Here is a 23,405-nt window from a genome sequence, read left to right on the forward strand (position 1 = left end):
AAGAAGGCATTTTGGAACACAACCACTGTCCCTCGGATCTGCGTGATACTCGCGCCGCGAGCGGACAGCGCCACAACTGAAACGACTGTTATTTTGCTTGTGTTGTCTGGCTTTTTCTGCGATGGATTTGCTCGCGCCGCTGCTAACGTTTCTCCGAACTACTAGCTAGTTTGGCTGAACAATATAAACATTTCATAAACAGCGTTTGTCAAACTATTATTTGTTTTGCCTGTTCAATCATTACTAAGTATGTTTAAAAATAGAACTGCGTGGTTCTCAAATAGTGCGAAAAGAGGAGCCAGTCGCTTTTGGTGTAAGCTAGCAAGTTCAAGGCTAATATTAGCCATACCTGGCAGCTATCTAGTCTTTATTCAACACTGACATTATAATTTAGCTATTGTATTTATGTATTTATTCTAATTACAGTATCTGAGGGTGGAGCCATTACAAGTTGGAGAACTGCAGACTATCTTTTCAGTGAGGATGCCACCTGTCTTGACACAAAAAGGTATCTAACTAGATGGGCAACAGAGCATAGCCTAGGATAGCTAGCTAGCTAGTAGTGTAGTAATTGTGATATTACTTCATATTTGTGACCTGTAGTCAGTTATTTGGTCCTCGATCCGATGTCAAATTAGTGAAAAGGATAGCCTTATTATTACTAAATAATTTCAATATCTCAATTCAATTTTCAGGATATTTCAGAGTGGGGACTATGCAAAGAACATGGTGACAGTTTTTCACAGCTTCTACCTAGGTGCATGTGAGAAATGCCACAGTGTAAGGTCTGTGTCCATTGGGCACTATGTACTACCTCCAGCCTCTGTTCAGGATGGTGAGTAAAACAAAAAAAAAAGCTTTATCTCACCAAGCATAATGTAACTTGGACAATTATGTTTTTTATTTATTTACTTATTTATATTTCCATATGTCTATTTTAGAGGTGAGAGCAGTGGTTGGGAGGTTCATTTGGGAGCAGGAAGATGATCTCACAATGAAAAAGGTTATTGATTCAGATTTGCAGAATAACTTAAGTCCTAATGTACTGTAACAGGTGTCACGCTCATTCTTGGGCCCTCTGAATTGCAAACACACTTGACTGTCCTGCTTACACTCACACAGCTTATACTCTGGCGTGTTAAGATAATGTACTGCGAGCTGTGGAGGCTGTCCTGATATGATCTGTCAGACAGCACAGCAAGACCACACCAAAACAAACCACAATGGATGGATCTAGCTGGTGCAAGCATCTGAAATAGAGAGAAAAAAAAGTGAATGCCCTCGACAGTAGACACACACAGATCCTTTTGACGGATGCAGCTGAGTAGGACACCCAAACTGATTTTAGTGGGAGAGATCTGTTTTTCCACTCAACGCTCGCTCACAACGTGAGTAATTAGGATACGGTGTTAAACACCAGTTGAGCCAGCTGCACCACCGTAAAGCTGCAGTAGCGATTCAATGGCGTAGGTGGATGGTATTTCAACTGAGGAGTGAGTTTACCAATTAACTCAGTTACACTCACCCCCCTAAACTCACTTCACAGCGACCCCAACCGTTGAGCTGAGCGCAACTGAAGATCCGAGTCAGCAGGCACCATTGTAATGGGTCACATACTGTCTGTCATTCAATGCTGCTTCATGCAAATATTTTATCGCTGAGATGGCCGATGGATCAGGTCTAACGCCTCGTACACAAAAACTGCGTCCGGCAGAAGTCCATTGTTTTCAGTGGGATGCGGATTGTGACATTGCAGTCAGTTTAAGGACTACTTAGTGATATTCTACTCTAACTGCCAACATGACTCTAACCACAACACTGGTTAACATCCCAATAACGTTAGGGACTAATTCACACAAGCTGCAAATTGCGAGCGAGTTTTGAGGAAAATTAGATCACAAACAAGCTGGGTGTAATCAAGTAGGACATTCCTGGTTTTCTCCCAGTTGTCAGACACCTTATTTCCATCCACAATGTTATCAATTTGAACCTTTTGCAGAAATCTGAATGGATTGGAAATCTGAATGCCTGTTATAAATTAAAGTATCCCATGTAAATGTTTAAAGCTAACGACGTCTCCCGCATGAGAAAGAAAGCCAGCAACATTTTCTGTATCCCTTGCTTGCTTGCCTATGGTTTGAATGCAGACTTGATGCTTCTTCATGTTTGTGACAATTAATAAGCATCATTTGCACTCACTATACATTAATTTTGAATATATGTATTGTGTGGTGTTTATCTTTAAAGGGTTCAAATGATAGACTGATATTGCGAAATGATCAGATGGAAGAAGACTGCCAAGGTAATCACACAGAAAGCATGAAGAGCTGGTATGTATCAGCAACTCATTCTGAGCCATATAGAAATATCATATAGTATGATTAGGGACCTAAGGAATTCTTCACTTGTTTTTTCTCTTGTAGTTCCAAACCATGTGTTAATACATAGTATACATAGTAAAATACAGAGTATTTTACAGACCCATAAAACTTGCATAAACTTGATATGATTTCTAATCATATAAACACATTTAAAGTGAAAATATGTTGCAAACTCCCTGGATAGGAGGCACATGCAGTGCTGCTTTAAGGATAAGCTTTGAATTACATGTTGATAATGTGACAGTTCGGGTGGTCAAGAATTTCTCAGGTCCTTAAGTATAAACGACTCAAAACTTTACATCTGTACCACTGGGGGTCATACTTTCCTTTAAGATTAGAAAACCATGCAGGGAATCTTGAGGGGAATATTAACAGGTATACATGTATGGAACTACTATATGAATATACTACGCAAACTAATGTGTTCTCTTCTTTTGAATAGCCATGACGTATCTATTTTGGATACTCCACAAGAAGAAGAGGCTCTATGTTGTGAAGTACAACATTACCCAGTTAATAACATGGTTACTGGTAAAGGATACATCTATCACCTATATATCACCTTATCTTATCATAATCAGTTCAAGTTTAACGTTTTATTGGCATATGTACTGGGATACAGGGGGTGTGTATGACAATGAAATTCTTACTCGCAATCTCTCCTTTTAGAAATCTCAATAGATTTCACCGGAACACAATAGTAGCAGAATAGTTTTAGCACAATAATACAAGAACTTAATAGTCTACAGTATGTTATATAGGAAATGTAATTATCCTTTATAAGTGTAGAAGTGCATTAATTATCTTGTCTAAAATCTCATTTACTTGTTTATTCTATTACAAGGGTATGTCAATATTGAAGAACTGAAGACATATTCAGGGGAACTGCAGGATTTCCTACCTGGCTACTTTGGTTCTTCTGTCTCTAAAGCTACCTGCAAACGATTTCGCATAACATCAGATTCCAATGATACAGATCACAGGGATAATAGAGATTCAAACTTTTGTATTTGTTTGAAGAGATCAAATATAGGCTGTTAAATCAAGACAGCAATATATTGTGCTTGCTTTTTAACCCAACTGTTTTGCTGTTATGGCATTTGTTGTATGATGATGTTAATTCTGTTTAATTATAAATAAATCAATGGAAGAACAATAATCACTTTTATTGTCACTTTGGTCAAACCTTAACCCTAAGAAGCAGATTCTGGGTATCTGTTTTCTTAAATCTCTGTTATAACTATAGTCTACACCATTAACACTGGCTGATCCAGTGTAGATTTTTAGCAGAATTGTATACTTTTGTTGTACATGAGACATTGACATTGCAAACATGTAGCCTATGCATGTTTTAAAAAGTACATAGGTATTCCATAGTTAGGCCAATAATAATATTCCTTGGCCTTTATTCTGAACACAGTCTATCAAAACTTATTTTTCACTAAAAGTATTGCATGGAATGGTTCTACTGTAGGTGTAGGCGACCCTGAGAATTCTGTGTGAAATGTATAATCTTTATCTCTATCCTTATTTGACTTTACGACTTTACGCAAGTAATTTACATTTTTACATTTATGGCATTTAGCAGATGCCTTTATCCAAAGCGAAGTACAACAATACATTTGTTTAAGTAAGTGAATCATCTATCCAACAGTCATCCTAAGACAAAGTAATCAATGCTCACACCAGGGGCCATTGGCAGACGTAATGTGTAAGAAAACGTGTTCTTTATTTGAAGGAGAAGACAAACAACTTCTTACTTTTAGCTATTTATTTATATGTCAAAATTCTAGGCAAGGACCACTTTTGGCGAAGAAAATCACAGTCAGCAAGCTGTTAATCTGTAACCAACCTTCCAAAAATGGATGCATTCAAACAGTCAAACAAAGCATTTACAGAATACAAAATGATTATGATTGGCTATTTGGTTGGGGAGGAACCGCGGTTTAGACTTGGCATCCCTTGTTGTTCACGGGCTGGTCACACCATTCATCCCAGCTGCGGAGTCAGCACCCTGGAAGAGATAAGATACCTACTCTGGTATGTCCTCCCTAGCCTGGTATTATTCCACTATAGCTCTTTGTGTAAGCGTGTGTTGCAACATCTTTCTTGATGACCTGGCTTAACTTCTCCATGTATTAATCCAATGTACCATTGGACTAATGCTTGATTCATCTCTCATTTATCAACAGGCCATCACATTAGTAAATTTAGCACACTGTAGTAATGTATTTTTATTATAGCAATAATAAACAGTTTTTATAAAAATAATTTCGAACAAATGCCAGTAGGCTAATTTCATTTTTTTTGTATATTTTATTAGCAGGAGAGAACTTGTAGAGGGGGGTAACGGGAGAAGAGGTCTCGGGTTAGGGTTAGTTTAGGGGGGGTAGTGAGGGTGAAGCGGCCTTTAGGAGGGACTGTTAAGATGTAGCTTGAAGAGATGGGTTTTCACTCTACGGCGGAAGATCGGAAGTGACTCTGCAGTCCTGGCCGTTGTGGGAAGCTCATTCCACCAGCGGGGCGCCAGGACAGTGAAAAGCCGTGACCGAGTAGCGCGGCCACTGCATCCACGTAGAGGCGGCGGTGCCAGGCGGGCAGTCGAGGTGGACGAGCGGAGTGATCTTGCAGGGGTTTGGGGGCTAACCATTGCTTGCAAATAGGGAGGGGCTGTTCCCTTTGCCGGTAGCCAGTGGAGGGTGCGGAGGAGGGGCGTGACATGGGAGAACAACACACCTAATAGTGTCATGGTTTCACCAAAGCCTCTTTGAAAAGTTTCACCAAAAATGCTGTTAAACCTGACATGCCGGTTCTTCATTGGAGTTTTACTGTGCGTCAGTAGCCTATAGTCTCATTGTTAAATCTTTCAGTGGGAGACATACAAGAAGACACAGCTTGCAAGGAGGAAAAAACAGAAACACATATGTTGTACTTGTTAGGGGTAGGTTGTTGTTTTTTGTTTTGGTTTGGTTGTTAGGTTTAATTGTGTTTAAATGTGATAATAATAATAATAATAAGGTAAGGTTTCAAACTTTGCCATCATAACAGAATATATATTTTGAGAGCCTTGTAATGTACAACACCTTCATATAAGGGGAAAGAAAATGTTGACAATGTCTTCTTTAAATCTATACAGATTATCATTGGCCTTATCTGCATAATTATGTGCTTTTCAAATGGCCTTAAAGAGGTGAGTGCTCCGTTTTAAAGAATTCAAATTTTGTTTAAAATTGCTTTGAAAAGAATTCCCATAATTTTGTGTACTGAAATTCTGAGGGATTTAATTTGTTGTTTTATTAGTTTCTTGCTGTTTCTTGATGTTTAAAACGATAGGCTTTCACAATAGGTTACTTCCTTCAGGGAAATACGTGATTTACTAACCATCTACTGTATTTTTAACAAGTAAAATAATTTTTGCTGTGCTAATAAGGGTACTCTTGTTCTCATCCTAAAACCATAATATTTTTTTTGACAGAGAAATGCTTTGGTCAGCAAGGGTAAATCCTATGAACAATTTACCAACAACAAAAAGGTGAGAAGGGGTACAGGGGTTTTAGATTCCAACACCACATTATCTATAGAAATCTACTGCACTCCTTGATTCTGAACCATCATTTCACATTTATTTCAATAGCAGAAGGATTTAAGCAAGCAAGATCTTCACTTATTGGCCAAAATCCTGTCTGTTGGATTGGTGGACGCAGATCCCAACTATCTTCACCACCTCAAGGGGTACAGGGACCTCCGTGGGGCCTCTACATGAGGGATCGACACAGTGCAGATCTTGCTGGAGACATACACTCACCGGCCACTTTATTAGGTACATCTTGCTAGTACCGGGTCGAACCCCCTTTTGTAGCCCATCTGCTTCAAGGTTCGACGTGTTGTGCCTTCAGAGATGGTCTTCTGCATACCTTGGTTGTAACGAGTGGTTATTTGAGTTACTGTTGCCTTTCTATCATCTCGAACCAGTCTGGCCATTCTCCTCTGACATCTGGCATCAACAAGACATTTTCGCCCAGAGAACTGCCACTCACTGGATATTTTCTCTTTTTCAGACCATTCTCTGTAAACCCTAGAGATGGTTGTGCGTGAAAATCCCAGTAGATCAGCAGTTTCTGAAATACTCAGACCAGCCCATCTGGTACCATCAACCATGCCAAAAGTCACTTAAATCACCTTTCTTCCCCATTCTGATGCTCGATTTGAACTTCAGCAGATCGTCTTGAACATGTCTACATGCCTAAATGCATTGAGTTGCTGCCATGTGATTGGCTGATTAGATATTTGCGTTACCGAGCAGTTGAACAGGTGTACCTAATAAAGTGGCCGGTGAGTGTATAGATTTGGTATCTTGGAAAAGACATGGTTGAAAAGCGTTAGAGTCTCCTAGCGAATGGTGATTTGTGCTTAAAGCCACAATCTGGGAATTATTTTTCAGCAAAATGGCAGCCTCACCACTTGTTTTGATATACAGCTTAGGGTTAGAGCTGGGGAAATGTAACCTATCTGAAATGTCTAGACAGTGCTCTAGATGCACAGATTGACAGTCAATGACATCGACATGATAGATAGTTAGAAATTTAGTAGCTATACATTAAATTCTTTGTTTGGAGAAACTAAATGCCTAGCCTATCATGTATTGTAATGACAATTGAAAAGAATCCTAGATTGTGCATTAAAACATGTAAAAGATTGATTCTTGACAGTTAGATTACTAAAACTTTAAGTGTAGCCTCATATGGCTGATTTTAATTTAATAAATAAGGACATGGTTAAACTGTTTAAACATATGGAGAAACACATCTGTTTACACCTTCCCTGAGTCAAACAAAACATGAAATGCCACTGTTGTCAATGGCTTTAGCCAGGTTAAGGCTCATTTTGAGAGTGTTGCAATGATGTTTTCATCATGGACTTAAACAATAAAAACCTGATTGACCTGGGGTCATTTTCCTGAATGATTCATAGCTTAAGTAGTACTTAATTTCTCCTGACAACCCAACCACAAAGCTGCAAGAGAGTAACAATTGTAAAATCAATCCATGCTTGGATTTTCAAAAGACAAAGGTACTACTTTAGCTACTAAGCTTTTGAGAAACTTAGCCCTGTTCCATTTATTTATCCTACTAAAAGTAATATTTTGATTACATCACTTGTACATTCATAATGCAGAAAAATACCTTTGGCTGAGCATCATATCACTGTTTTCCCACAATTCGGAAGCACGTCTGTTTGATGTCAGACTACCTTGGCAAGAGATGGACCTCTTCTTAACATGCTCTCTGAATTCTTCAGACTGACAAAATCAGGCATTTATCAGACCCAATTAGTTGAGTTTTACTTCCTTTTAGTGATCATCTTGTTTTTACCTGAGAGAGAGAGGGGTATTATATAGAGAGATGTATTATATATTTGCATGGTATTTATGTATCTGACTGCACTGATCTGATCTGACCTACTGAGGCCACTCACCCCAGACACAGCTGTTCAGGATCTGTCCCAGCAGGTAGAGGAGTGTTACAACAGACATGTTGAAGAAGAAGAACTCAACCAGACCCAGGTGTAAGGATTTACTTAACGTAATAACAAGTTAGTTTGAGGTCCCATCATGCTTGTAAAGTTCTTTATTAGGGCAGCATACAGTGTGACTGAATCTGAATTACTTAATCAAGTTAGTTTTGTAACATCAGCAATGCCATACGTACCTCATCAGCCTGACATAAACCACTTTTATCTGACTGACAAATTACCTTATGTACCAGCTCAAGTAAGACAAGCCTACAACTCCAAATGCAGCTAGGGTGTTTTTGGTCTTTGGGTAGACATGGGGCTGAACCAGGATCTCCCCAAGTAAGATATGCAGACCAAAGGAGTGCTACAAAGAACACTTTAGATGTAAGTATGCATTGCAGTGACATTTTCTATTATGCTGTTGTCTGTATAGAATAATAAAATGGCACAGAATAGCATAACATCAATTTTAACAACATCAAATTTGTATTTGCTTTAGGCAACTCCAATGACTATCATCGTCATGCTAAACAAATTATAGTCTTAGGAGTTGGCTAAAGCACAAGAACCTGACTAACATGAAATATGATTGTCTGGTGTATCAAATATCCAGCCAACAACTCATACTGCACATTAACATTAATATTTTCTGTAACTCAATAGTCTACTGACCATAGCATGGTTCATCCAGGGAGGAAAGAAGGCATCTAGTGAGGCTGGATAGACTAGCTGCCTGTCATAGGCAAATATCAACCAAAAAAAACTGCACCACAAACTGATCAAATGGAGGAAAGATTGAATTTAAGAGAAAGCATGTATGGTATGCTGAGAATAATAAACTCTTACCCTCCTGGTAGTTCAGATCACGTATTGCTGTCTCACCATGCCTACAGGGAAGGCGAAGAGAAAAGGAGGTCTTTACACATGTCAAGACTTAGTTTTTCCCAGGCTGAAGATCATTCACAGTAGCTAGTCCAAAGAACACCATCTGTAAATTAAGCTCTCTCTCTCTGTCTCTCTCTCACTCTCACTCTCACACACTAAACAACACACTAAACATTTATTGTATGTAACCTTTATTTTAACAGGGAGTTCCATTGAGACTAATGTCTCTGTTAGGACACGCATGCACATTATTTACAACAATTACAAAAGTAAAACATTTTAAAATACAATCCGGAAAAACAATTTCAAAATTGTATATTGCCCGAGTGGCACCAGAACAACCAACTGTAATGTACTCTATAGATCAGCAGTGAGGTGCACCAAAACTAAATGCGTATTTGCCCAATTCGGTGGAGAGATCCAAGTTAACCAACCCTGAGAACGAGTTTGGTAACGTATGTTATCCTTCACCAATAAGGTCAGGTAAGCAGAGAGATGCAGTAGGTATTTGTACACAAAAAGGGAGTAGTGATGCGATCTACGGATCTACTTAACTTTGTTAAGCATACTTAACAAAATACTATGAAATACAATATATGGTATGTTCGTTTGGTTGTCGGGAACTCGTAGCTCCCAGTTGGTGAAGCTATAACTCCGACCTGAATGCGTTCGAGTGCTTTTGAAGTGGGAACAACTCTTCAACCTATGAGATTTCGTTTGCAATTCAATGAATGTTAACACACTACAAACATATACATGTGTGATTGTAAACAATTAAATGTGATGAAATTATACAGAACGATGAATACTGTTAACATGTTTACCATTTACTGTCGAAATCAGCGTCTGTTTTCTGACGAGAAGGTAAGGTTACACTGGTAAACGTCACAGCTGGTAAACTCGGATATACTGGTCCGAGTTTCCCATCTCCGACTGGTCGTTCTAGTGCTTATTCCCCATTCGGGAACTCATATCTTCGAGTTTCCTACAGCTGCCGAACGCACACATTATCTCCAAAGCATGTAAAAAGTTTTATGATTCCCTGTGAATGCCATTTGTTGTGGTTGCATTGTCTGTATCGTTTGTTGTTTGTTTTATTTTACCAGCGTTTACCATTTTTGAACAGGAACATGTTGTAAAGGTTACTGTTTTGTAACATGACATGACTTTCAAAACGGTTACATGGTCAAACATTCTAAGCATTTTTACCCCGACCAATGACTGAATTGATTAAGGATCTGGTTGAAAATGCTCATTAGTTTTGGTCTGAGCACTGGATTAACACGAAATAAAGAGAGTTTTGTTTTATTTAATTATAATTGTTTCTGTTTATTTTCACTGACCCCAAAAGAGGGAAGTGAACTTTGTTCACTAAACTGGGCATACAATCAAATATAACATTTGTGTAGTTGCATTCTATTCCAATCCACCACCCGAGCTAACTCCTCATTCACATATCCCAAACTAACTCCAGAGGGAGACCTTTCATCCTTTCCTTGGAGATCCTGTCAAACCTTTCACTCTGGTTGACAGTGAACATGGTTTTCCAGTCTCCAACTTTCCCTGTGAAACCATAAAAGGAATCAGCGTTAATTGAAATATCAGACATGTCATAATCAGCTTGAAGAAACTGCTTACATTGGGCTGTTTTATAGAGTATGGCAACACCCATACTGCATAATCAAATTGATATATAAGTGAGGTAAGAACGGCCTGACAACACTGTGATAAATATGACCTGCTCAGAACATTAATCCTTTACTGCGGTCAAAGATTTCTGGAGCCACATTTGCCAAATTGGCATTTGGGGTTTGTCGCATGTTACTGACAGAACTCTTTTTAACGATCATGTTGAGTGTTGTGTCAAGTAAAGTCAAGTCAAGTCTTGTGTATTTGTCATTACATTGAATACAAGTATACAATGCAGCGAAATGCCTGAGGTAGAGCCTCAGAAACCTGTTGGTCCAGTACTGGATGCTTCGGTACCATCTGCCAGATGAAAACAGAGAGAACTGGGTGTGACTGGGATGGCTGTTTTCCTTGATGATCTTCCTGGCCTTCCTCTTACATCTCTCTGAGTAGATGGTGTGGACGGCTGGGAGCTCACGGCCCATGATGGACTGGGTTGTTTTCACTACTCTCTGCAGGGCTTTATGGTCGTATATGGTCGTACCCCCACCTGGGGTCTTCCCGCCAGAAAGTCCATGATACAGTTACATAGGGAGGTGTTGAGACCCAGGTCCTTGAGCTTGGTGACAAGCTTGGAGGGGACTATGGTGTTGAATGGGGAGCTCTAGTCAGTAAACAGCATTCTCACGTAGGTGCTCTTCTTGTCCAGGTGGGATAGAGCAGTGTGTAGGGTGAGGGCAATGGCGTCATCTGTGGATCTGTTGGGACGATATGTAAATTGGAGTGGATCTAGTGTTGAAGGTAGAGAGGAATTTATATGAGACTTAACCAACCTCTCAAAGCACTTCATTATGACTGATATGAGAGCCACAGGACGTTAGTCATTAAGACAGGCAGCCTTGGTCTTCTTTGGGACCGGAATCATAGTGGTCACCTTGAAGCAGGTGGGGATTACAAACTGGGACAAGACATGTTGAATATGTCCATGAAAACACTGCGAAAAAAACTGCCAGTTGGTCAGCGCATGCTCTGAAGCCATCTGGGCTAGCCTCTTTACTGATGTTAACACATGTAAAAAACTTCACAGCCTTGGTAAACGATAGCAAAGTCTTTGCTCGTAAAGGGAGCTTTAATGGGGAGCTCCATGTCAAACCGAATTTAGCTCGTCGGGGAGCAAAGCATCAGTGTCCAAACTGCTTGGTCTCCCTTTATAGTGTCATCAAGACTCTTGTTCAGAAAGGTTGAAATCTTGACAATCGTGCCATTGAGATCCTATTACACAATAAAGATTAGACTAATATGAATAGAACTCATTATATGCCATTTGCAACTAAATGTAAACCTTGTCTTTCAAGCTCTGAATTATTTCACATTATCCAGTATTATACACTATAAACTCTGCAATCTGAAAGTATTGAATGAGACCAAATTAATCTTAACCTTTTTAATTTCTTCATATGTAAGACAAACAATAGGTCAAAGTCCCCCTTTTGGCTGCACCAGTCTTTAATATGATCAGACCAACAACTGCCAAAAACAAAACAAAAAATTTAAATGATTATCACACAAAAATTACAAATGAATGTATAGATTAATAATAAACAATATTTTGGAAGACTGGAAAGCAAAAACCCACCTTTGCCCTGAAAATCATCAATCAAAATCAAGACTCAGGGCATGGATAAGACTTTACCTGACTTTGGGTAGATTACTTAAAAAATATCACTGTCCCGGATCTCAAAAACCTGTAGAGTGTCTACAGTATAGTATGAGATTAAATCCTTTGTATGACAGTAGTCTAGGTTTCAATTTTTGTGGCCACTCTGCCATGTCTGAAGAAACCCCAACAGACTTTGCTGATTGATAAACCCTGGATTTATTATTCCTGCCACCTAATCTTGTGAGAGGTTTGTCCTTGCTTCCATCATGAAACATACAGTAGCTATTTAAAATAAATTGCAAATAGTGTTCATTTTAACACTTTATTTTTTTAAGAACATACTCTACAGAACATCCAGTTAGCGTAATAGACAAAGTAACAACAGGACTATACACAGTAGCTGACATTGTATCAGTGGCTCATGTCACTGTGTACTGTAAGTCAGTGGTTGCCAAGCAATGCTAGTACTTTCAGTAAGGGATTCTAACTTTTGGAGCCAGTAATGACAACTTAAACAAGCCACAGAAACTGGCTTGCAGAGCACAAATCTTGACATCCAAATGATGAAATTCAATTCAAATCATTCACGACCAAAACCACCTTGGAGCCTTAAAACGAGTTCATCCAGGTCTGAATCTCATTAAAACTTGAAAGTTCAAAATACATGTCAGTGCACATAGGCAGTGGATTGGGCAAATAACTTTAAAGTTCAAAATACATGTCAGTGCACATAGGCAGTGGATTGGGCAAATAACTTTAAAGTTCAAAATACATGTCAGTGCACATAGGCAGTGGATTGGACAAATTACAAATGACAACATTGTTTATACTTTAGGACTGAAGGCATTACTAATCCATACACATATGAAACCAATAAACTATTTCTAACTGAAACATTTTTTATAGATAACTAAGTGATAAGTTTGTAACCTATCATGCTTTCTGCAGTGATTAAATATCTAGATATTACAGTATGTTTATGTTTTTCTTTCGTCATACAACCACACTGAGGCATAATGTTCCACAGAATAAAAATCACAGTAGTAAATATTAATTTACACATTTGTGGTGCAAATATACATGATTAATCATACATATGTTTTGCACATGACAAGCTTAATTTGGTAAACTAGAATAATTTGGTAAACTTGAACTATCCTCAGTTAAACAGGTGGTTTGCAGGCTATTCTAGCCTAGGACAAATGTATTCTCAGATCAAACTCATTCACATTCTCTTTAATGATACTAGTCTTTGTACTAGGATGTGTAGATGATGTGAAACGGCTGTTAGTACATCATACAGACCCTCAACCAGATCAGATTTAAGCAACTCACACAGAGTAACAGTTATTAAATTGCACTTGACCTGTACTATCAGTAATAAGACATCTTACATTCTATAAAAAGTTGCCCATTATTTTACATTAGTGCACCTGGTTCCCATAATTCATTGTAATTGTAATCCATGTTGTCAAATTTAGTAAAAAAAAGGTCCTATCTCTGTTAATACAACTGTAAAATCCTAGTTTGACATACTGATACATGAAGAAATGTCCATGCTTTACAGCATACTCTAAGTGCTGTTTTGTTTTATTAAGCCATTTAAAACAAGAACTAGCATATAGCCTACTAATTTGCATAAGCAATAATCCACCAGGTGAGCAGCAGATAGCCTATTCAGAGAAATCTTTTGGGGGATAACTGTTACATGGCTGGGAAATTGTGTGATGACCTTTTTCTGTACTCTCTCCTCTTCTTTTTATGTCCATGGCGTCATCTATCAAATTAAACGGAAGACATGAGCTGACATGAAGAAGGCAATCCATTTTCATCTTAATGTATTGCCATTTACCTATTAATAAGTAGTAATATAGTAATAGTAATATACTTTACCTCAAAGCGGCTGTAGACTTTCCCCTCCATCCGCATTCTCTGAATCCTCTGAAGCAGCTGGTCCCGCTCCTGAGTGGTTCTGGACTGGCCTCTACTATGTTGTCGAATAGGGGACTCCCCATCCCCACTCACATCCCTGTCAGCCTCATCCTCTTTGGGATTATCAGATTCTTTGGTGAGCTCTGTCCTATTCTGACTGTTGGCTGAAATCTGCTCTAAAAGGAGCTTTGTGTCATCCCTGAGGTTGCTGCTTGAGAGTACATTGGCTGTAGATGAATGATAGCGGGACTTTCTTACATTTGCATGCTTTGCTGGGAGTAACAGGGGATTGACTTGATCTGTTGTGCTCTCCGGTGTCATAGTATTATTATTCTCTGTTGTCTGATCAGGACTCTGTGGTCCACAGCAGATAAGTTCTTCAGGAATATTTTTATTAACAGTGTTCGGGGTCACAGCATCTACTGGTTTCTTCTCAGCTTTTGACACGGAGGAACTGCCAGATTCTTGCTCCTTGTTAAGCTCAGTTGATTTACACCCTTTACTATTTTCCACAAGATTGGATGACTCTGAGGCTGGGGAAGGATTAGGTGAAGGACTAGATTCCATTGGGGTAGGCTCTGGAGAACCAGTTAGTATTGGTGTGAGATTTGGACATGCACTTGATTCTGTTGGGTTGGGGTTCGGGGGAGAGGTGGACTTAATTGAGGTGAGGTTGGGAGAAGCAATGTATTTTGTTTTCTCAGGCTTGGGAGACAACACTGGTCCATCTGAAGAGGAGCATGATTCTGTTGGGGTGGGGTTAGGAGAGAAGTTGGGATCAGTTTGGAAGGGGCTGGGAAATATGTGTGCTTCTTCTGTGACATGCTTTTGAGATGAAAATGAGCAGTCTGAAGAGGTGTTGGGCTCCATTGGGGTGGGCTTTGGAGAGGCACTAGACTCTATTTTGAAAGGCTTGGGAGACAAGACAGACTGATCTGGACCAGTACAAGGGGAGAAGTTGGATTCAAATGGGTTGGTTTTAGTAGAAGATTCGGTCAGGTTGGGGCTATAAGATGTGTTTGATTCACATGTGACAACTGTAGACTTGGAGTCATCTGTACAGGGATTAGGAGAGGAGGTAGATTCTACTGGTGTAGGGTAAGGCAATGAAGTGGATTTAGCTGGGATGGGCTTGGGTGTGCTATAAAGGCATGTGCTAATTTCAGAAGGAATGGTAGGAGGGGAGTGGCTAGTTTCTGATGGAATGGTAGGAGGGGAGGTGGGCCTCAGAGGTTGGATGTTGGATCCAAATGTTACAGGTTTAGAGGATGATAATTGTTCCTTTGAGGTGGGATTAGATGAACTGGAATCCTTTGTGGTGGGGGTAAGGGGTACGCTTAAATCCTTTGCATGATCACTACTGATTTCCGTTGAGGTGAAATTAGTTGAGCTAGAATCCCTCTGTGTGGGACATGGTGAGAAAGCTTCTGTTAGGCTCAGCGGATGAGATAGGCTCAATTCCTTTGTAGCAGTGTTTGATGATATTGATTCTATTGGAGATGGAGTCGACTCAGTTGAGCTATATTCTGTTGCAACAGGACTACTTGTGGTGGTCTTACGTGAACTGAATTCCTTTGAGGTAGCCGATAAACCAGACTCCTTTGAGGTGACATTGGAGGAGATGGTGGGCTTTTTTGAAGAGGGTTTAAGAAATTCACTTGACTCTCTTGCTCTAGACTTTCGTAGGTTATTCTTATACTCAATCTTCTCAGCATCAGTTGAGTCATTTTTTAGAAGATCTTCCCGCTCCTCACATGCTTGTGATGACTCGCATGTTATCATGAGGGTTTTGTCCTCAATCTTCAGTGGAACTTGTGAGGTTTCTGATGTTTTTAATGAAGCCTCTTCTGATGTAGATGCCTTTAGGATGGAAGTATCTGCTGGGTTATGTGGTACCTCTGTGACTGTGGTCTTAGTTTTCAAGTCAAATAAAGGCAGTGGAAAATCTGGCTTTATGGTAACCTTTTCAGCACTACTCTCAGACTCTGCAGCCCTGGGTGGGTGTACTGATTGTATGGCTTTTGGTTGCTCAACTTGAGCAGGTTTGACCGGGTGTACTGATTGTATAGTTTTGGTTTGCTCTACTTGAATAGGGTCAGATTGTTCCTTTGTGGAAATTATCGCTTTATCCACTGGAGAATCCTCAGGCAATTCTTTACCACCTGCATCATCAAATTTGGAGGATTTTGTAGTCAAGTTATCAGCTGTGTCTGCTGACTTTATATAGTGGCTCCATTCAAAAGGTGTTCTAGTAATGGATCTCTGTTTCCTCCGAATCTGAGAGACCATGGATAATTTGGATTGGTCATTTTCCTCATTGGCAGATTCCTTGTCGTGATGGCCAGGGGTATTTTTCAATTCCTGCGAGGTATGTTCTAGTTGTGAGCTAAAGATTAGTGAGGATCTTAACCTGGAGCTTCTCTGGACTGTAGGATTGTATTTCCGGAGGAATGACTCCTCCCTTGTCATACTGACATCTTTGGGCTCCTTTACATCCATGTCCTCTATTTTATCACCTTCAGTGGTTGATGATGACTCTGAAGGAGTTGTTGGTGTTGTCTTGGCATCTGTTGCCAGCAGCTCTGCCCTATTCTGTCTGTTGGCTGAAATCTGCTCTAAATGGAGCTTTGTGTCATCCCTGAGGTTGATGCTTGAGAGTACATTGGCTGTCGATAAATTATAGTGGGAGTGGCTAACTTTTGCATGCTTTGCTGAGAGTAACAGGGGATTGACTTGATCTGTTGTGCTCTCCAGTGTCATAGTATTCTTATTCTCCTTTGTGTCACCAGTACTCTGTGATCCATACTCAATCTTCTCAGCATCAGTTGAAACTCTAGGAGGCCCCTCATTACAAGAGGGGTTATACCTAAAATATGTGTTTGGGTCATTTTTTATAAGATCTTCCCGCTCCTCACATGCTTGTGATGACTCACATGTTATCATGGGGGTTTTGTCCTCAATCTTCAGTGGAACTTGTGAGGTTTCTGATGTTTCTAATGAAGCCTCTTCTGATGTAGATGCCTTTAGGATGGAAGTATCTGCTGGGTTATGTGGTACCTCTGTGACTGTGGTCTTAGTTTTCAAGTCAAATAAAGGCAGTGGAAAATCTGGCTTTATGGTAACCTTTTCAGCACTACTCTCAGACTCTGCAGCCTTGGGTGGATGTACTGATTGTATGGCTTTTGGTTGCTCAACTTGAGCAGGTTTGACCGGGTGTACTGATTGTATAGTTTTGGTTTGCTCTACTTGAATAGGGTCAGATTGTTCCTTTGTGGAAATTATCGCTTTATCCACTGGAGAATCCTCAGGCAATTCTTTACCACCTGCATCATCAAATTTGGAGGATTCTGTAGTCAAGTTATCAGCTGTGTCTGCTGACTTTATACAGTGTCTCCATTCAAAAGGTGTTCTAGTAATGGATCTCTGTTTCCTCACAATCTGAGAGACCATGGATAATTTGGATTGGTCATTTTCCTCATTGGCAGATTCCTTGTCGTGTTGGCCAGGGGTATTTTTCAATTTCTGCGAGGTATGTTCTAGTTGTGAGCTAAAGATTCGTGAGAATCTTAACCTTGAGCTTCTCTGTAATGCAGGATTGTATTTGCTATGGAATGACTCCTCCCTTGTAATACTGACATCTTTGGGCTCCTTTACATCCATGTCCTCTATTTTATCACCTTCAGTGGTTGATGATGACTCTGAAGGAGTTGTTGGTGTTGTCTTGGCATCTGTTGCCAGCAGCTCTGCCCTATTCTGTCTGTTGGCTGAAATCTGCTCTAAAAGGAGCTTTGTGTCATCCCTGAGGTTGATGCTTGAGAGTACATTGGCTGTCGATAAATTATAGTGGGAGTGGCTAACTTTTACATGCTTTGCTGAGAGTAACAGGGGATTGACTTGATCTGTTGTGCTCTCCAGTGTCATAGTATTCTTATTCTCCTTTGTGTCACCAGTACTCTGTGATCCATACTCAATCTTCTCAGCATCAGTTGAGACTCTAGGAGGCCCCTCATTACAAGAGGGGTTATACCTAAAATATGTGTTTGGGTCATTTTTTATAAGATCTTCCCGCTCCTCACATGCTTGTGATGACTCACATGTTATCATGGGGGTTTTGTCCTCAATCTTCAGTGGAACTTGTGAGGTTTCTGGTGTTTCTAAGGAAGCCTCTTCTGATGTAGATGCCTTTATGATGGAAGTATCTGCTGGGTTATGTGGTACCTCTGTGACTGTGGTCTTAGTTTTCAAGTCAAATAAAGGCAGTGGAAAATCTGGTTTTATGGGAGCCTTTTCAGCACTGCTCTCAGACTCTGCAGCCTTAGCAGCTTTTCGTTTGGCAGCTAACTCTTTAAAAAACATGAGCCTACTGTCTGGATTACTCATATCTACATAGGATGTATTGCTCAACAAAGGTTTGGGCGGATGTACTGATTGTATGGCTTTTGGTTGCTCAACTTGAAAAGGGTTAGATTGTTCCTTTGTGGAAATCATTGCTTTATCCACTGGAGAATCCTTAGGCAATTCTTTACCATCTGCATCATCACATTTGAATGACTTTGTAGTCAAGTTATCAGCTGTGTCAGCTGACTTTATATAGCGGCTCCATTCAAAAGGTGTTCTAGTAATGAATCTCTCTTTCCCCAGAATCTGAGAGACCATGGGTAATTTCAATTGGTCATTTTCCACATTGGCAGTTTCCTCCTCATGATGGCCAGGGGTATTTTTCAATTCCTGCGAGGTATGTTCTAGTTGTGAGCTAAAGATTAGTGAGGATCTTAACCTGGAGCTTCTCTGGACTGTAGGATTGTATTTCCGCAGGAATGACTCCTCCCTTGTTATACTGATATATTTGGGCTCCTTTACATCAATGTCCTCTATTTTATCACCTTCAGTGGTGTAACATGTGTGTTGATCCTTGATCCTGTCCACTGGAATTTTGGGGAGCTCTATGGAACTCAACCTGGAATTTGATAGATTTGGACCTAAGGACTTGCCCTGCAAGGGGTTTTGGGGCTCTTCAAATGGGTCAGGTCCAAGGGGTGGTGACACTGGCAGGTCCTCCTCCCCTCCATCATCATATGCACTGAGGTATGAACTGATCCTCCAGTCTCGCAGCCCCTGCTTTGCATTGGTGTCCTGTGTCTTACCTACCATGCTGGACCCCATAAGAAACTGTTTCTGTTCAGGTGGGTTTACCTGTGTTGGGGAGGCCTGGCAGCCATATGGCTGGCCAACGCTCAGTCGTTTTGGATGAGACTGACCCAATGAATCCTCACCTGGACATTTGTCTGAGCCATATTCCATTTCTGCAGCAGAGGTTGATGACAAGTAATTAAGTACTGGGTATAGCTGGCCATAGCTGTCTGGTGGCTCCATGTCTTGTGGGTACACAGGCTCAGAGTGCTGATCCATTGGATGGTACCTTTGGCCCCTGGACTTCTCATAGCCACCATTATCTGACTCTGTCTTCTGATAGTGATGCTGTTCCCCCTGGAGCTGCCTCCCTTTGATCCCCATACCTTCAAAGGTTTGCATGGCTTGATGCTGCATGAAATGGTAAGCAGAGTGTCTGCCTTGAATGTCCTCTGCATAATTGTGCCTTTTAAAGCCAGCCATCTCTATCATGTTGGAGGGCACCATAGCATGAATCTGCTTCATGAAAGATGGATCCTTTCTTAATTGCTGAGTGGAGTATTTGTTGCTGTACATTACATTACTGAAGTCTGGCATTGGAGCAAGGGCACTTTCAAATTTCAAAGGTGTTGACTGGGCAAACAGGATCCGGAACTCCTCATCAAAGGTATTCACAAGCTGTCCAAGGAATAGATGAGCTATACAACGGTGAATCTTCTCAAAAGACCACATGAAACTGCAGACAGACATATTTGAACATTTTACTACATAATGCAGTATAATGCCTATACCTGTGTAGTAATGCTGTAATTACCCCTGTAACACATTGTATTAACATGTTACAAAGTAATTTGGTAATTCAATGGCATATGGGGTTGAGTGATTTGTGTTATTACACACATAGAATAAGGGACAGTCCTTATCCTACTTGTGTAATAACTTTAATCCCTCAACTCCATTATTATGCAATTGCAAGCATTTACGAATGGTCTGTGTAGCGTCATGTTAATACAAGGGTTGTTACTAGAGTACTTCCAGAGTTACTACACAGGTAGAGGGGCAACATTGTCATCTTCAGTTTTTTATATCTGTGTTTACAATAGTGTACAAGACAGTGCAGAGGACACACATGAAAATATCTGAATGAAGCCCACATTACGAGATAGGCCTGTCTGAGAAATCATGCAATATTATAGGCTGGTTTCCCTGACCTATATTAAGACCAGACAAAACATTTTTTTGAAAAGTGTTTTCAAGTCCAGGACTTGGCTTATTCTGTGTTCACCGCCCCAAAATTGATTATAAGTACTTTGTACCGCCTTCTTGGAACTACAAGCCTCACCTATAGTTTCCACTCAGCACTGCCCTGCAGTCTGTCAACAAGAAGCGGTCTTTCATCTGACCCTTGAAGGACTTCCCAGAGCGACAGTAATAGGTCAAGCCAGACACCGTTCTGACGCACATGAGCTGCAAGATAAACATAATTCTACATAGTAATGTTCTCCAAAACTGAATTAGGATAATATGGAAAATAAAAATGGGGAGTTCACTAAAAAGAAATCCATAACCTACAGATCTATGAGGGAATGAATTAAAGTGAACCAAAGTTCCTGAAAATCCACACCTCTAACTGTATTCATCCCATTTCTCTAGATGGCAGTAATGCACCAAATAGAGCCTCACACAAATAAGAATAAGAACTTTCGGAACATTAATTTCCTGAGTAAAGCATTTTTTTTTTTACAAATGAAATAACAACATCAAAATGATCAACTTTAATGTACATGAAAATTCAAGCTCGATACAATATAATTAATCAATAGGATATACTCACTGGGATGCTCTCCAGATTGACCCGGCAGTTGGAAACCATGTTAATGAAGTGATGTGCATTTTGTTCATCAAGAAGGATATAGACCACAACATTTCGCATGGCAGCATCCAGAATATCAGCAAATATGTCAACATCTGTAAACGTGTCCATTACCACAGCTACCAACTGCGGAGGAGGAACACAGAGAACACTGTCAGAAGCAATTAATACTGTCTAACTTCATGTTTATTATATTCTTTTCAGAAGTTACAAGCCCTACTTGATGTTATTTGAGACATTTAATACATGCATAATGTGCAATGCAAAGACTCATGATAAAATAAATGGGCTGACATCAATCATCAATGAATTACTTGTATCATTTGTTGTTATACCACATTGTCTAATAATAGAATAATTAGAAGATTGGGTATGTAAAAGCTCCTAAGAGACAATGTGAGAGACGTACTTGTTGAGCGTTCTTAATGAGTCGGCGAGCCTGCTCCTTGATACTGGGCATATCAGGCTCAGAAGGATTAACCAGTGTGGTGACCTCAGTGGGGCCTAAGAAGCACTGCTGTTCAGGCCAGCCAAGGTCAAGGCCGGGTGCATCCAGGTCAGAGTGGATGGGCCAGTATGTGTCTGAGGAGCTATCATCCCCAGACCCCAGACACTGCAACTCAGTCTGAGTGCTCTGATGTGGAACCTGTACTGTGCACTTAATATGCTCAATCTCCTGTCTGGATAGGAAATCCACCACATCTGTACTCTGGAGAAATTCATAGTAGCCCTCAGAGTTATCCTCAACAAGTGCATCAATGGCCAGCCGGTACTCCTCACGGTAATGGTGAGGCAAGTAGTTGGGGTCCAGGGGGTTATTCCCAGCTGAAGAGCACTGTGAGCGGTGTGCCATACTGATATCTGAGGAGAGGACATACAATTAGCCAAAGCACCATAAATGTCTCTTGCATAATAATAAAGAATGCATTACAAGACATGACGATTTGGCTATTATACAATGGGAACATTTAACAGATCATGAGGAGGGATGGAGACGAAATGATACACAGATTAAGCAGTAGCAGTATCAATAATTGTGAGTAGGCTACTTATACAACATACATTGCAACTATGTATGAACACGTCATAACGTGTCCCTGACCCTGTAACCCATAACCCAACAACGGAGAGGAGGATCTGCCACAGCGTAAAGACGAGTCACTTTGAATAAAAGCGTCTGCCAAATTACTCAAATGTAAATGAAAGGGTGCGGCTATATCCTATTGCTTAAACAGTGTAATCCACAATTGCAATATATTTTTCTGCCGTTTGAAACACACTGAAAATACTCAAGAGCCAATAATGAAATACAAATGCAGATTATAAAACACATTTGACCAATAAACAAAACAAAAACAATGAATACATGTCGAAAAAAACAATTAGCCAATAAGAAAAGAAAAAGTTCCAAGCACGAACATATGTTTCCTGTAAAAGTTAGAGAACCTTACCTTAAGCCGTAATATTAACTGTTAACCTTTTCATACTTAGTCCGGCCTTTGTTTTTAACAAAAGTTAAATCGTAATTTCCAGACCGATTTCTGAAATGTGCCGTATTCCTGGTCCGGGACAGGACTCGACAAAAGGACCGTACTGCGTAGCTTTATCACCTACTCTGGTAAAACAAGTTTATTTTTTTTCGTGCTTGAGGCATGTTGCGAGAACGCGAGAGATAGGACAACCAGTTTCCAGAAAGCGTTTGCCCCTCCTCAAGACAATCGCTACTGGTACTAGAAATATTCCGAGTTCCTTTCCTCAGCTCCCAAACAGCAAAACACCAGCAGTTTCGCTTGGGCGGCAGTAGTAGCCTATTTTGGATTGATATGACTTCATTGCGCTCATTGAATTCTGCCCGTGACCTTGCAGAGGTGAAACCTTGTGATACTAAGGCTACTGAGTAAACATTTGGTCTTAACAAAGCGCGTGCATGTAGATATATTAACCTTATTTTCTGACAGCCTTCCTACAGTCTTCCCTAATTTAACTTTCCCAAGAAAAAATATAAAATCCGCCTTTACAAGGAGCAATATATTTGTCACATTGTCAACTTATGCTGTTTATACTGTTTATACTGTTCATACTGCTTATATTTTTTAGTACTTCTATTTTATTTTATTTTATTCTATTTTAAAACTTATTGTTGCACTACTCTGTGGCACTGTCACTTTTGCATTTCACTGTATACTTGTATGCACGTGACAAATAAAGAATCTTGAATCTTGAATCTTGAAACTTTGTGCTTCCAAAGCCTCCAGTGTTACCAGATGTTGCCCTCTGAGTCTGGTGTTACTACTGTATGGTCACAGGTAAGCGTCCAGGAAATGTCAAGACTGATGATGTGAAAAAGTGTGATCTACAGCTGTTCGCTGGAATTAATGAATCGTACCTAATGTAGCTATCA

At 40.1% G+C, this 23,405-nt stretch overlaps 3 protein-coding genes across 3 annotated transcripts; 1 reads left to right on the forward strand and 2 right to left on the reverse strand.

The window, feature by feature from the left end:
* Positions 1 to 249: 249 nt before the first annotated feature.
* terb2 (telomere repeat binding bouquet formation protein 2) lies at positions 250 to 3,650 on the forward strand (the record flags this gene model as incomplete). Its single annotated transcript, XM_083665190.1, has 7 exons — positions 250 to 313; positions 427 to 508; positions 696 to 835; positions 942 to 1,047; positions 2,824 to 2,912; positions 3,226 to 3,318; positions 3,628 to 3,650. 7 exons carry the CDS (start codon positions 250 to 252, stop codon positions 3,648 to 3,650), a joined length of 597 nt encoding a protein of 198 aa, XP_083521316.1.
* Positions 3,651 to 6,015: 2,365 nt separating this feature from the next.
* LOC310801196 (androgen-dependent TFPI-regulating protein-like) lies at positions 6,016 to 11,259 on the reverse strand (the record flags this gene model as incomplete). The annotated part of the gene is made up of 6 exons (XM_083665191.1): positions 6,016 to 7,957; positions 8,135 to 8,259; positions 8,568 to 8,670; positions 10,767 to 10,966; positions 11,098 to 11,167; positions 11,243 to 11,259. The coding sequence occupies 6 exons, from the start codon at positions 11,257 to 11,259 to the stop codon at positions 7,840 to 7,842; spliced, it is 633 nt and encodes a 210-aa protein (XP_083521317.1). The 3' UTR covers positions 6,016 to 7,839.
* A 585-nt stretch (positions 11,260 to 11,844) lies between these two features.
* On the reverse strand, positions 11,845 to 22,601 carry LOC310801052 (uncharacterized protein). Its single transcript, XM_083665002.1, has 6 exons — positions 22,456 to 22,601; positions 21,414 to 21,865; positions 20,966 to 21,130; positions 20,474 to 20,598; positions 13,963 to 19,867; positions 11,845 to 13,846 (listed from the first exon to the last, which is right to left on the reverse strand). The coding sequence occupies exons 2-6, from the start codon at positions 21,855 to 21,857 to the stop codon at positions 13,829 to 13,831; spliced, it is 6,657 nt and encodes a 2,218-aa protein (XP_083521128.1). The 5' UTR covers positions 21,858 to 21,865; positions 22,456 to 22,601; the 3' UTR covers positions 11,845 to 13,828.
* Between the last annotated feature and the right edge of the window lie 804 nt (positions 22,602 to 23,405).

This window comes from Argentina silus (genome assembly GCF_951799395.1).
Source record: "Argentina silus genome assembly, chromosome: 2".
In the NCBI taxonomy this organism is placed as follows: domain Eukaryota; kingdom Metazoa; phylum Chordata; class Actinopteri; order Argentiniformes; family Argentinidae; genus Argentina; species Argentina silus.